The sequence below is a fragment of the Ranitomeya imitator genome, chromosome 6, assembly GCF_032444005.1.
Source record: "Ranitomeya imitator isolate aRanImi1 chromosome 6, aRanImi1.pri, whole genome shotgun sequence".
In the NCBI taxonomy this organism is placed as follows: Eukaryota; Metazoa; Chordata; class Amphibia; order Anura; family Dendrobatidae; genus Ranitomeya; species Ranitomeya imitator.
Window position 1 is genome coordinate 175,243,179 of NC_091287.1, and position 12,761 is coordinate 175,255,939.

The 12,761-nt window shown below is 45.7% G+C and overlaps 1 protein-coding gene across 1 annotated transcript in view; it reads right to left on the reverse strand.

Moving 5' to 3' along the window:
• TRANK1 (tetratricopeptide repeat and ankyrin repeat containing 1) overlaps nt 1-12,761 on the reverse strand; it is a 150,777-nt gene that overhangs the window by 21,181 nt on the left and 116,835 nt on the right. The window contains exons 18-20 of the mRNA XM_069730314.1: nt 11,233-11,321; nt 8,226-8,329; nt 7,991-8,123 (exon numbers count right to left, since the gene is read on the reverse strand). Coding sequence (XP_069586415.1) covers nt 7,991-8,123; nt 8,226-8,329; nt 11,233-11,321 — 326 coding nt within the window. The remainder of the gene's footprint in view (nt 1-7,990; nt 8,124-8,225; nt 8,330-11,232; nt 11,322-12,761) is intronic.

Consider the following 12,761-nt stretch of genomic DNA (forward strand, 5'->3'; position numbering starts at 1 on the left):
GGTGATCTGTCAGAGTGCTGTGCAAACTGGCAGATCACCGATCTGTATTGTCCCCCCCTGGGACAAAGTAAAAAAGTTTAAAATTTTTTTTTACAAGTGTGTAAAAAAAAAAAAAAAAAAAAAAACCTAAATAATGAAAAAAATATATATATATTATTCCCATAAATACATTTCTTTATCTAAATAAAAAAAAACAAAACAATAAAAGTACACATATTTAGTATCGCTGCGTCCGTAACGACCCGACCTAAAAAAAATGTCCCACTAGTTAACCCCTTCAGTAAACACCATAAGAAAAAGATAAAAAAAAGAGACAAAAAACAACGCTTTATTATCATACCGCCGAACAAAAAGTGGAATAACACGCGATCAAAAAAACGGATATAAATAACCATGGTACCGCTGAAAGCGTCATCTTGTCCCGCAAAAAACGAGCCGTGATACAGCAACATCAGCAAAAAAATAAAAAAGTTATAGTCCTCAGAATAAAGCGATAAAAAATAATTATTTTTTCTATAAAATAGTTTTTATCGTATAAAAGCGCCAAAACATAAAAAAATGATATAAATGAGGTATCGCTGTAATCGTACTGACCCGAAGAATAAAACTGCTTTATCAATTTTACCAAACGCGGAACGGTATAAACGCCTCCCCCAAAAGAAATTCATGAATAGCTGGTTTTTGGTAATTCTGCCTCACAAAAATCGGAATAAAAAGCGATTAAAAAATGTCACGTGCCCGAAAATGTTACCAATAAAAACGTCAACTCGTCCCGCAAAAAACAAGACCTCACATGACTCTGTGGACTCAAATATGGAAAAATTATAGCTCTCAAAATGTGATAACGCAAAAAATATTTTTTGCAATAAAAAGCGTTTTTCAGTGTGTGACGGCTGCCAATCATAAAAATCCGCTAAAAAACCCGCTATAAAAGTAAATCAAACCCCCCTTCATTACCCCCTTAGTTAGGGAAAAATAAAAAAATTAAAAAAATGTATTTATTTCCATTTTCCCATTAGGGTTAGGGCTATGGTTAGGGCTATGGTTATGGTTAGGGCTAGGGTTAAGGCTACAGTTAGGGTTAAGGCTACAGTTAGGGTTGGGGCTAAAGTTAGGGTTAGGATTACATTTGCGGTTGGGAATAGGGTTGGGATTAGGGGTGTGTCTGGGTTAGAGGTGTGGTTAGGGTTACCGTTGGAATTAGGGTTAGGGGTGTGTTTGGATTAGGGTTTCAGTTATAATTGGGGGGTTTCCACTGTTTAGACACATCAGGGGCTCTCCAAACTCGACATGGCGTCCGATCTCAATTCCAGCCAATTCTGCGTTGAAAAAGTAAAATAGTGCTCCTTCCCTTCCGAGCTCTCACGTGTGCCCAAACAGGAGTTTACCCCAACATATGGGGTATCAGCGTACTCAGGACAAATTGGACAACAACTTTTGTGGACCAATTTCTCCTGTTACCCTTGGGAAAATACAAAACTGGGGGCTAAAAAATAATTTTTGTGGAAAAAAAAAAGATTTTTTATTTTCATGGCTCTGCGTTATAAACTGTAGTGAAACACTTGGGGGCTCAAAGTTCTCACAACACATCTAGATAAGTTCCTTGGGGGGTCTAGTTTCCAATATGGGGTCACTTGTGGGGGGTTTCTACTGTTTAGGTACATTAGGGGCTCTGCAAACGCAATGTGACACCTGCAGACCATTCCATCTAAGTCTGTATTCCAAATGGCGCTCCTTCCCTTCCGAGCCCTCCCATGCGCCCAAACGGTGGTTCCCCCCACATATGGGGTATCAGCGCACTCAGGACAAATTGCACAACAACTTTTGGGGTCCAATTTCTCCTGTTACCCTCGGGAAAATACAAAACTGGGGACTAAAAAATAATTTTTGTGGGAAAAAATTTTTGTTTTATTTTTACGGCATTATAAACTTCTGTGAAGCTCTTGGTGGGTCAAAGTGCTCACCACACATCTAGATAAGTTCCTTAGGGGGTCTACTTTCCAAAATGGTGTCACTTGTGGGAGGTTTTAATATTTAGGCACATCAGTGGCTCTCCAAACGCAACATGGCGTCTCATCTCAATTCCTGTGAATTTTGCATTGAAAAGTCAAACGGCGCTCCTTCCCTTCCGAGCTCTCCCATGCGCCCAAACAGTGGTTTACCCCTACATATGGGATATCAGCGTACTCAGGACAAATTGTACAACAACTTTTTGGTTCCGATTTCTTCTCTTACCATGGGTAAAATAAAAAATTGGGGACGAAAAGATAATTTTTGTGAAAAAAAATTATTTTTTATTTTTACGGTTCTGCATTATAAACTTCTGTGAAGCACTTGGTGGGTCAAAGTGCTCACCACACCTCTAGATAAGTTCCTTAGGGGGTCTACTTTCCAAAATGGTGTCACGTGGGGGGTTTCAATGTTTAGGCACGTCAGTGGCTCTCCAAATGCAACATGGCGTCCCATCTCAATTCCAGTCAATTTTGCATTAAAAAGTCAAATGGCGCTCCTTCGCTTCCAAGCTCTGTCATGCGCCCAAACAGTGGTTTACCTCCACTTATGGGGTATCGGCGTACTCAGGACAAATTGTACAACAAGGTTTGGGGTCCATTTTCTCCTGTAACTCTTGGCAAAATAAAACAAATTGGAGCTGAAGTAAATTTTTTGTGAAAAAAAGTTAAATGTTAATTTTTATTTAAACATTCCAAAAATTCCTGTGAAACACCTGAAGGGTTAATAAACTTCTTGAATGTGGTTTTGAGAACCTTGAGGGGTGCAGTTTTTAGAATGGTGTCACACTTGGGTATTTTCTATCATATAGACTCCTCAAAATGACTTCAAATGAGATGTGGTCCCTAAAATAAAATGGTGTTGTAAAAATGAGAAATTGCTGGTCAACTTTTAACCCTTATAAACTCATAAAAAAATTTTGGTTCCAAAATTGTGCTGATGTAAAGTAGACATGTGGGAAATGTTACGTATTAAGTATTTTGTGTGACATATCTCTGTGATTTAATTGCATAAAAATTCAAAGTTGGAAAATTGCGAAATTTTAAAAATTTTCGCCATATTTCCGTTTTTTTCACAAATAAACGCAGGTAATATCAAAGAAATTTTACCACTATCATGAAGTACAATATGTCACGAGAAAACAATGTCAGAATCACCGGGATCCGTTGAAGTGTTCCAGAGTTATAACCTCATAAAGGGACAGTGGTCAGAATTGTAAAAATTGGCCCGGTCCATAACGTGCAAACCACCCTTGGGGGTAAAGGGGTTAAACATGTGGCATGTCATTTATATGTCATAAAACGTCACAGTACCTGGGACCCCCACCTACATCCAGGCAGATCCTATTTTCATCAGAGAAGAACTTATAGTTCTCATCAGTAGTGTAGCTACCGGGGGGGGGCAGAGGGGGCCATCGCCCCGGGCCCCGCGCTCTGAGGGGGCCCACCCAGAGCTACGCTACTGTAACTGCATCGGCGCGCTGCTCGCGCCGATGCAGTTACATTCTGCGACAGGACAGGGAGAATCGATCTCCCTGCTCTGCCGCTATGGGGCCCCTGAGCAGGCGGGGGGCCCGGTGCCAGCAGTGGGCCCCCCCACCCGTTATCGCAATGTGAGCTGTATCGGCATCTAGCCGATACAGCTCACCGCATTGATGAGGGAAGGAGCGCTGCGCTCCTTCCCCCATCATCCCCCACACTGACAGTGAGGGCGATGACGTCACAGCCCTGCGCTCGCTGTCAGTAGATGAGCGGGAGCAGGGAGCGCCGCTGGAACAAGGAGGAAGAGAGGTGAGTATTTGTTTACAGGATCTGCCTATGGGGGGGGTGTGTGTGCTGCCTTATTTACAGGATCTGCCTATTGGGGGGGGTGCTGCCTTATTTACAGGATCTGTCTATTGGGGGGTGCTGCCTTATTTACAGGATCTGCCTATGGGGGGGGGGGGGTGCTGCCTTATTTACAGGATCTGCCTATTGGGGGGGTGCTGCCTTATTTACAGGATCTGTCTATTGGGGGGTGCTGCCTTATTTACAGGATCTGTCTATTGGGGGGTGCTGCCTTATATACAGGATCTGTCTAATGGGGGGTGCTGCCTTATATACAGGATCTGTCTAATGGGGGGTGCTGCCTTATTTACAGGATCTGTCTATTGGGGGGTGCTGCCTTATTTACAGGATCTGTCTATTGGGGGGGGGGGTGTGCTGCCTTATTTACAGGATCTGTCTATTGGGGGTTGTGCTACCTTATTTACAGGATCTGTCTATTGGGGGGGGGTGCTGCCTTATTTACAGGATCTGTCTATTGGGGGTTGTGCTACCTTATTTACAGGATCTGTCTATTGGGGGGGGGGTGCTGCCTTATTTACAGGATCTGTCTATTGGGGGGTGTGCTGCCTTATTTAGAGGATCTGTCTATTGGGGAGGAGTGCTGCCTTATATACAGGATCTGTCTATTGGGGTGTGCTGCCTTATTTACAGGATCTGTCTATTGGGGGGTGCTGCCTTATATACAGGATCTGTCTAATGGGGGGTGCTGCCTTATTTACAGGATCTGTCTATTGGGGGGTGCTGCCTTATTTACAGGATCTGTCTATTGGGGGGGGGTGTGCTGCCTTATTTACAGGATCTGTCTAATGGGGGGTGCTGCCTTATTTACAGGATCTGTCTATTGGGGGGTGCTGCCTTATTTACAGGATCTGTCTATTGGGGGGGGGGGGTGCTGCCTTATTTACAGGATCTGCCTATTGGGAGGGTGCTGCCTTATTTACAGGATCTGTCTATTGGGGGGTGCTGCCTTATTTACAGGATCTGCCTATGGGGGGGGGGAAGGGTGCTGCCTTATTTACAGGATCTGCCTATTGGGGGGGTGCTGCCTTATTTACAGGATCTGTCTATTGGGGGGTGCTGCCTTATTTACAGGATCTGTCTATTGGGGTGTGCTGCCTTATTTACAGGATCTGTCTATTGGGGGGTGCTGCCTTATATACAGGATCTGTCTAATGGGGGGTGCTGCCTTATTTACAGGATCTGTCTATTGGGGGGTGCTGCCTTATTTACAGGATCTGTCTAATGGGGGGTGCTGCCTTATTTACAGGATCTGTCTATTGGGGGTCGTGCTACCTTATTTACAGGATCTGTCTATTGGGGGGGGGGGGTGCTGCCTTATTTACAGGATCTGTCTATTGGGGGGTGTGCTGCCTTATTTACAGGATCTGTCTATTGGGGGGGTGTGCTGCCTTATTTACAGGATCTGTCTATTGGGGGGTGCTGCCTTATTTACAGGATCTGTCTATTGGGGGGGGGGGTGCTGCCTTATTTACATGATCTGCCTATTGGGGGGGTGTGCTGCCTTATTTACATGATCTGCCTATTGGGGGAGGGGGTGTGCTGCCTTATTTACAGGATCTGCCTATTGGGGGGGTTCTGCCTTATATACAGGATCTGCCTATTGGTGGGAGTGCTGCCTTATATACAGGATCTGCCTATAGGGGGAGTGCTGCCTTATTCTACAGGATCTGCCTATGGGGGAGTGCTGCCTTATTATGCAGGATCTGCCTATGGGGGGGTGCTGCCTTATTCTAAAGGATCTGCCTATGGGGGGTGCTGCCTTATACTACAGGGTCTGCCTATGGGGGGTGTTTTAAACTACAGGGTCTGCCTATAGGGGTGCTGCCTTGTGCTATATTGAGGACTGTCTGGCACATTATACTATATGGCGGTTATCTATGGGGCCATCATACAGTGTGGGGATTACAGTTTTGGAGCCATCAAACAGTTTGAAGGCTACTAAGGGGTCAGTATACTGTGTTGGTGGTACTATACAGTTAGGGGGCATTATACTGTGTATAGGGGAGCTGTACGGGGGGGAGACTCGGGACATTATTAAATGTAAAGTGGGCACTTATTGAAATAGGGGAACTCAGGTTACTGTGACTATCAAAGGGGCACACAGAGGGCATTATTACTTTCCAGGGGGCAAAATGTGGGCTCTGTTTTCTAGGGTACTTGCACCCGGCATTACTATATTATAGAGGGGTGCTTTAGAATTTAGAGGGTACAGAGAACCACAGGGTAGGTGCAGTAATAGGGTTACATACGGCAGCAGAGGCTCAGTATCGGGGTATCAGGTGGAGTAACAGGGACACATACGGCAGCAGAGGCTCAGTATCGGGGTATCAGGTGGAGTAATAGGGTCACATACGGCAGCAGCGACTCAGTATTGGGGTATCAGGTGCAGTAATAGGGACACATACGGCAGCAGAGGCTCAGTATCGGAGTAATAGGGTCACATACGGCAGCAGCGACTCAGTATTGGGGTATCAGGTGCAGTAATAGGGTCACATACGGCAGCAGCGGCTCAGTATTGGGGTATCAGGTGCAGTAATGGGGACACATACGGCAGCAGCGGCTCAGTATTGGGGTATCGGGCAGTAATAGGGACACATACGGCAGCAGCGGCTCAGTAATGGGGTATCGGGCAGTAATAGGGACACATACGGCAGCAGCGGCTCAGTAATGGGGTATCGGGCAGTAATAGGGACACATACGGCAGCAGCGGCTCAGTAATGGGGTATCGGGCAGTAATAGGGACACATAGGGCAGCAGCGGCTCAGTATTGGGGTATCAGGGGCAGTAATAGGGAAATATATGGCAGCAGCGGCTCAGTATTGGGGTATCAGGTGTAGTAATAGGGAAATATATGGCAGCTGGGGCTCAGTATTTTGGTATCAGCAGGATTAGGGGTTTGTGCAGGTTGGGACTAGATGGTGATGGCTGGAATGTGAGAAGTGAAACGTGTCTTTGTTGTTTTCTCTGCAGACAAGTTGTAGCTTGAAGAAGTTGTCATGTCGGTCTGGGCCAGATGGAAAAGACGGGAAAAGTGACGATTCCATCATAAAGAACGTCAATGGTAAGTCATTATCTATAACTGTGCTATGATCTCTTATATGCTCTGTAGGGCTGGTATCTACCACTGACCATATGGCGGTAATATCCTTGTTGGTCTTTATATAGAGATTATCTTCAGTAACAGCGCGGTCATCTGCTGAGGCTCTCCTCCACTATTAGGGGGCGTCATCGAGTTGTAATCAAGGTTACCTGGTTAGGGGCACACTCAGAAGCTTCGCCCCCCCTGGACCAAAACCTTAGCTACGCCTCTGGTTCTCATAAATATGAATGAAAAGCTGGTGTGCACAAGCATTTTTCTATCATCTGTCATTTGGACACAAAATCTTGTCCCCTTATCCCTAAATTTCACACCAGTGTTGCTTCCCTGATGGGTCTTGTTGATGTTTTCAGAAAACCATCTTAATCATCAAACTGTTAGGGTATGTGTCCACGTTCAGGCTTGCTTCAGGATTTGGTCAGGAATCTATGCAGGTAAAATCCTGACCAAATCTGCACCTGAGGTCACTGGCAGGTCACCTGCGGTGTTCTTGCGTGCTTTGCTCATTGTAAAGACATGCTGCGTTCTGAAAAGACGCGCCGCATGTGCGTTTTCGCGGCTATGCCGCATGCGTTTTTACCTGCATAGTGGAGACAGGATTTCATTAAATCCCGTCCACTATGCTGTAACATCTGGACACTGCGTTTTTGACGCTGCGGCTCAACGCAGCGTCAAAAACGCAGCGTTTCCTGAACGTGGAAACATACTCTAAGGTAGACCTCATGGGCCAGACGCCCCCTAATTACTCACAGGGTATCACAGAGGTGGCAGATTTGACAAGAGAGATCATATGCTGCTTGGTTTTCATGCACAAACATTTCTCGGATTAAGAAATATAATGGACTCCTATTGACACTTATTTATTAAAGTCCCCCTATTTCTATTTTTGCAGAGAAATGGGATACATTTTATCTAAAAAGTATATGATGTAAAAACAGACAATATAAAAATCATTTTTAACACTCAGACAACATATTTTTCCTTGATAATAAAATAGCAAAATAACGTGCATCACCCAACTAGAACATAGTAATACCTTTTCCAACCGCTTGCAAAGATCTGCACACAGGACAAATTCTTTGGCCCTCATTAGGCACTTAAGGGACAGCATAGGCTCCCGACATTCCAGATAAGTCTTGGCAAGCTTTAAGTACGCCAAAGGTTTTACCCTGTGGGGGGGAAAATATATAGATGGAAAAGATTGTTCCATGACACTTATGTTACAGTTCTGGAAGTGAGGGCTGTCACAAGCCTGAAGTGGAGGTGCCTACTTTGCATTGGATTTCTTTGTCTGCAGATTTAATACTTCATCATTGGCAAATGCAAGCTTTTCTTTTTCCATTGCGCCACCTTTTTGGTAACACTTTGCAGCCACCTGAAATATACAATGTTTCTTTTAAAAGTTCTACAGATCTAAATAGTTTTAAAAGGACATCATTCACCTTTTATTAGGTTAAAATCATTTAAATCATACATTCTCTGATAACTTTTTTATTTAAAGGGGATCTTCACTATGGTTATTTTTTTCTAAATATGTTGGGGACATGATTTGGTGGCACTTACTAACGTTTAAGCTTAAAGGGAACCTGTCACCCCCGTTTTTTGAGATTGAGCTATAAATACTGTTAAATAGGGCCTGCGCTGTGCGTTACTATAGTGTATGTAGTGTACCCTGATTCCCCATGTATGCTGAGAAATACATTACCAAAGTCGCCTTTTTCGCCTGTCAATCAGGCTGGTCTGGTCAGGTGGGCGTGTTCACAGCGCTCTTTTCTTCCCCAGCTTTCCGTTGGTGGCGTAGTGGTGTGCGCATGTCCAGAGTTCCGACTTCCCTGCGCCCACGTGAAGACACAGCGCGCGATCTGCGCTGTAATCCCTTGCATCGGTGGGGGCGGCCATCTTCCTGGGGCCGCGCGTGCGCAGATGGAGTGCTCTGCTGCACGGGGCTTCAGGAAAATGGCCGCGGGATGCCGCGCGTGCGCATTAGAGATCGCGGCGGCCATTTTCTCAAAGCCGAGATGCAAACTCGGCTTTGGGAAAATGGCCGCCGCGATCTCTAATGCGCACGCGCGGCATCCCGCGGCCATTTTCCTGAAGCCCCGTGCAGCAGAGCACTCCATCTGCGCACGCGCGGCCCCAGGAAGATGGCCGCCCCCACCGATGCAAGGGATTACAGCGCAGATCGCGCGCTGTGTCTTCACGTGGGCGCAGGGAAGTCGGAACTCTGGACATGCGCACACCACTACGCCACCAACGGAAAGCTGGGGAAGAAAAGAGCGCTGTGAACACGCCCACCTGACCAGACCAGCCTGATTGACAGGCGAAAACGGCGACTTTGGTAATGTATTTCTCAGCATACATGGGGAATCAGGCTACACTACATACACTATAGTAACACACAGTGCAGGCCCTATTTAACAGTATTTATAGCTCAATCTCAAAAAACGGGGTGACAGGTTCCCTTTAAGGGTACGTGCCCATGATCTGGAATAGCAGCGTTCATGCCCACTGAGCTTCTGCACTTCATAAACTCAAACATGGTGCGGATTAACGGGCAGCAACGTGTCAATTACCCATTAGTCTTACTCATAGCCATTAAGTAGATGCGGTAAGTCCGCATGGTTCAGTGAGCACATGTGGGTTTACTTGCGTGATTAGAACGCAGCAAAAATACGCTGCTATATTCTGATTGTGGGCACATCACCTTACAGCTTTTTTAAGCAACATCCTTCACAGACTACACAGCACTACTGTTAAAATGGCAACTGAAGGAGGAGAACATGACCAGACCTGTCCATGGCTTTCTCTAAACGGATGGCACTAAGGCGATGTGAACCTAGCCTTAGTAAAACACAGCTGTCTTAGGCACAGTGGTTTATAATTGGATGGGGGCTGCTGGATGATGCAGTCTGTGAGGAAGGCAGGGCTAACAAATCTAAGAGGAAATAATCTCTATTTTAACATATCTGTTGGTGCCACAATTTCATGTCCATAACCCTTCTAAGTATAATTGGGTAAACTCTTTACAGCATTCTATAATGCTGTATATCTGCCCTCAACCTGACCTGCAAGACAAGAAAAATAACTTATTACACTCACCTGCGGGCACTCCGGTCCTAGAGGTGTCGATGTTCTTGATCAGACGCCTCCCAGCTTCTTACGATTGTCGTCATCTACACAGTCTCCCCGACATCGCGCTCCTGCGCAGGCGTACTTCTCTAGCCTGGTGATGGCAGAGCAAAGTACTGCAGTGAACATGTGCTGAGAAAGGTCACAGAGCCCTGGCAGCTGTGCACTACAGTACTTTGCTCTGCCCTAGTCAGGAGCAAGAGCTCGATGCCGAGGAGGCGGTGTGGATGACACAAGGATACGTCATCCACAAGAAAGAGGACGGCATTGCAAGAAGAAAGGATGTACCGGACCAAGACAGATAATTGCCCCATATAATGCTGCACATGGCCCCATAAGATGCTCCATACAGATAATTGCCCCATATAACCGCTGCACATGGCCCCATAAGATGCTCCATACAGATAATTGCCCCATATAACGCTGCACATGGCCCCATAAGATGCTCCATACAGATATTTGTCCCATATGCTGTTGCTGCGATTAAAAAAATAAAAAAAAATCACATACTCATCTCTCAGGCCTTGCTATATTCACCTGCTCCGCGTTCCACCACCGACAGTCGCTGTGTCTTCCGTGTCCTCTGCACCGATGTTCAGACAGAGGGCAGCGTGCACTAATCGTGTCATCGCGCCCTCTGACCGGAGCGTCACTGCAGAGGACGCGGAAGACACAGCGGCTCAGACTATGGAACGAGGAGCAGGTGAATATCGAGCACTGCCCCCCCGTCATACTCACCTGCTCCTGGCACGGTGTCCCTGCTTCCCCGGCGCTGGCAGCTTCTTCCTGTAGTGAGCGATCACATGGTACCACTCATTACAGTAATGAATATGAGGTTCCACCCCTATGCGAGATGTGGGGTCCATATTCACTACTGTAATGAGCGGTACCATGTGACCGCTCACTACAGGAAGAAGCTGCAGGCGCTGGGGAAAAGACATCCAGGGACCTCGCCAGGAGCAGGTGAGTATTATTAGACAGCTGCCGCTCCCCCTCCCTGCCGACCCCTGGGTATGACTCGAGTATAAGCCGAGAGGGGGACTTTCAGCCCAAAAAAGTGGGCTGAAAATCTTGGCTTATACTCGAGTATATACGGTATACAGATTATATTCAAAAAATTTTTAGCAGCTACTTCTTTAATATAACTACCTTCCAACACTGGTGGCTTGCATAGTAATCTCCTTGAGAGATCCATTCCTTTTTCGTGGATGTCTTCACAAACATGTTATCATCCAGATCTTGTTGAAAAATACAAAAATAAAAAGAGTTCATCTATTACTACCTAAAGAAGAGTAAGGGGCTATGAATTATTGCATAATTTCAGCAAAAAGAGAGAAAGACAAAGTGCCTATACACTTTTGATTACTATTTGCCAAATGCCTGTTTGTCAGACAAAAGCCAACGTTCCCCATTTTTCCATATAAAATAATTGGAGAAAAAAGGAAAAACTGGGATTTTGCTGCAGGAACTGTTCCAGATCCAGCGTTACTATCAGACATTTGTATTGAAAATTAAAACCTGTCTTGCAAACGAAAAACTTCTAAAGCTTGTAACGTAGTAATTAGATATACCGCATTTTCAGACCATAAGACGCACTTTTTCCCCAAATTTTTTTGGGGGAAAATGGGGGTGCGTCTTATAGTTGGAATATACTTACAAGTAGTGTGGCGGCAGCAGGAGTCGGGCGATTGTGCGGCGGTCTGACGATGCAGGGCAATGATCACACTCACTTCCCAGGCTGATGTGGCAGTTCGGCGGTGCTCTGTTGCGGAGATCTCAATCTGAGCATGAGCAGCCCCTGGTGGCCATTTTCACGGAGTCCATCGCATTGCAGCAACGGAAGTGAGGGGCCTCCGGGCTTTCACAAAATGCTGATGCATCCCCCGCACCACAGAGAACCGCCAAACCTGCTGCACCAGCCTGGGATGGGATTTCTTGGAGGCCACCACATCACAGCAATGAATGTGCGGGGGCTCCGGGCTTTCAGAAATGTCGACAGAGCCCCCGCACCTATAGCACTGCCAAACCTGCCGCACCAGTCTGGGAATCATATCGCTGGACTATCGAACACCCCTGTGACCACACTCCACCAGCGCTGCCGATCCCCCCCATAAGCTGAGTTCGGACTGTAAGACGGATTTCCATTTGACACATTAATTTTTTCTCTCTATTTTCCTTCTGAAAATTTGGGGTGCGTCTTATGGTCTGGTGTGTCTTATAGTCCGAAAAATATGGGTATATACAGTGAAGGAAATAATTATTTGATCCCTTGCTGATTTTGTAAGTTTGCCCAATGACAAAGACATGAACAGTCTATAATTAGGGTAGGTTAAATTTAAAAATTAAGAGCTAGAATATCAAAAATAAAATCCAGAAAATCACATTGTATAAATTATATAAATTTGCATTTTGCAGTAAGAAATAAGTATTTGATCCCCTACCAACCATTTAGAGTTCTAGCTCCTACAGACCAGTTAGACGCTCCTAATCAAATCGTTACCTGCATTAAAGGGAATCTGTCACCCCAAAATTCGCCTATAAGCTAAGGCCACCGGCATCAGAGGCTTATCTACAACATTCTGTAATGCTGTAGATAAGCCCCCGATGTAACCTAAAGATAAGAAAAACAGGTTATATTATACTCACCCAGGAGCAGTCCCGATGCGGTCCGGTCCGAT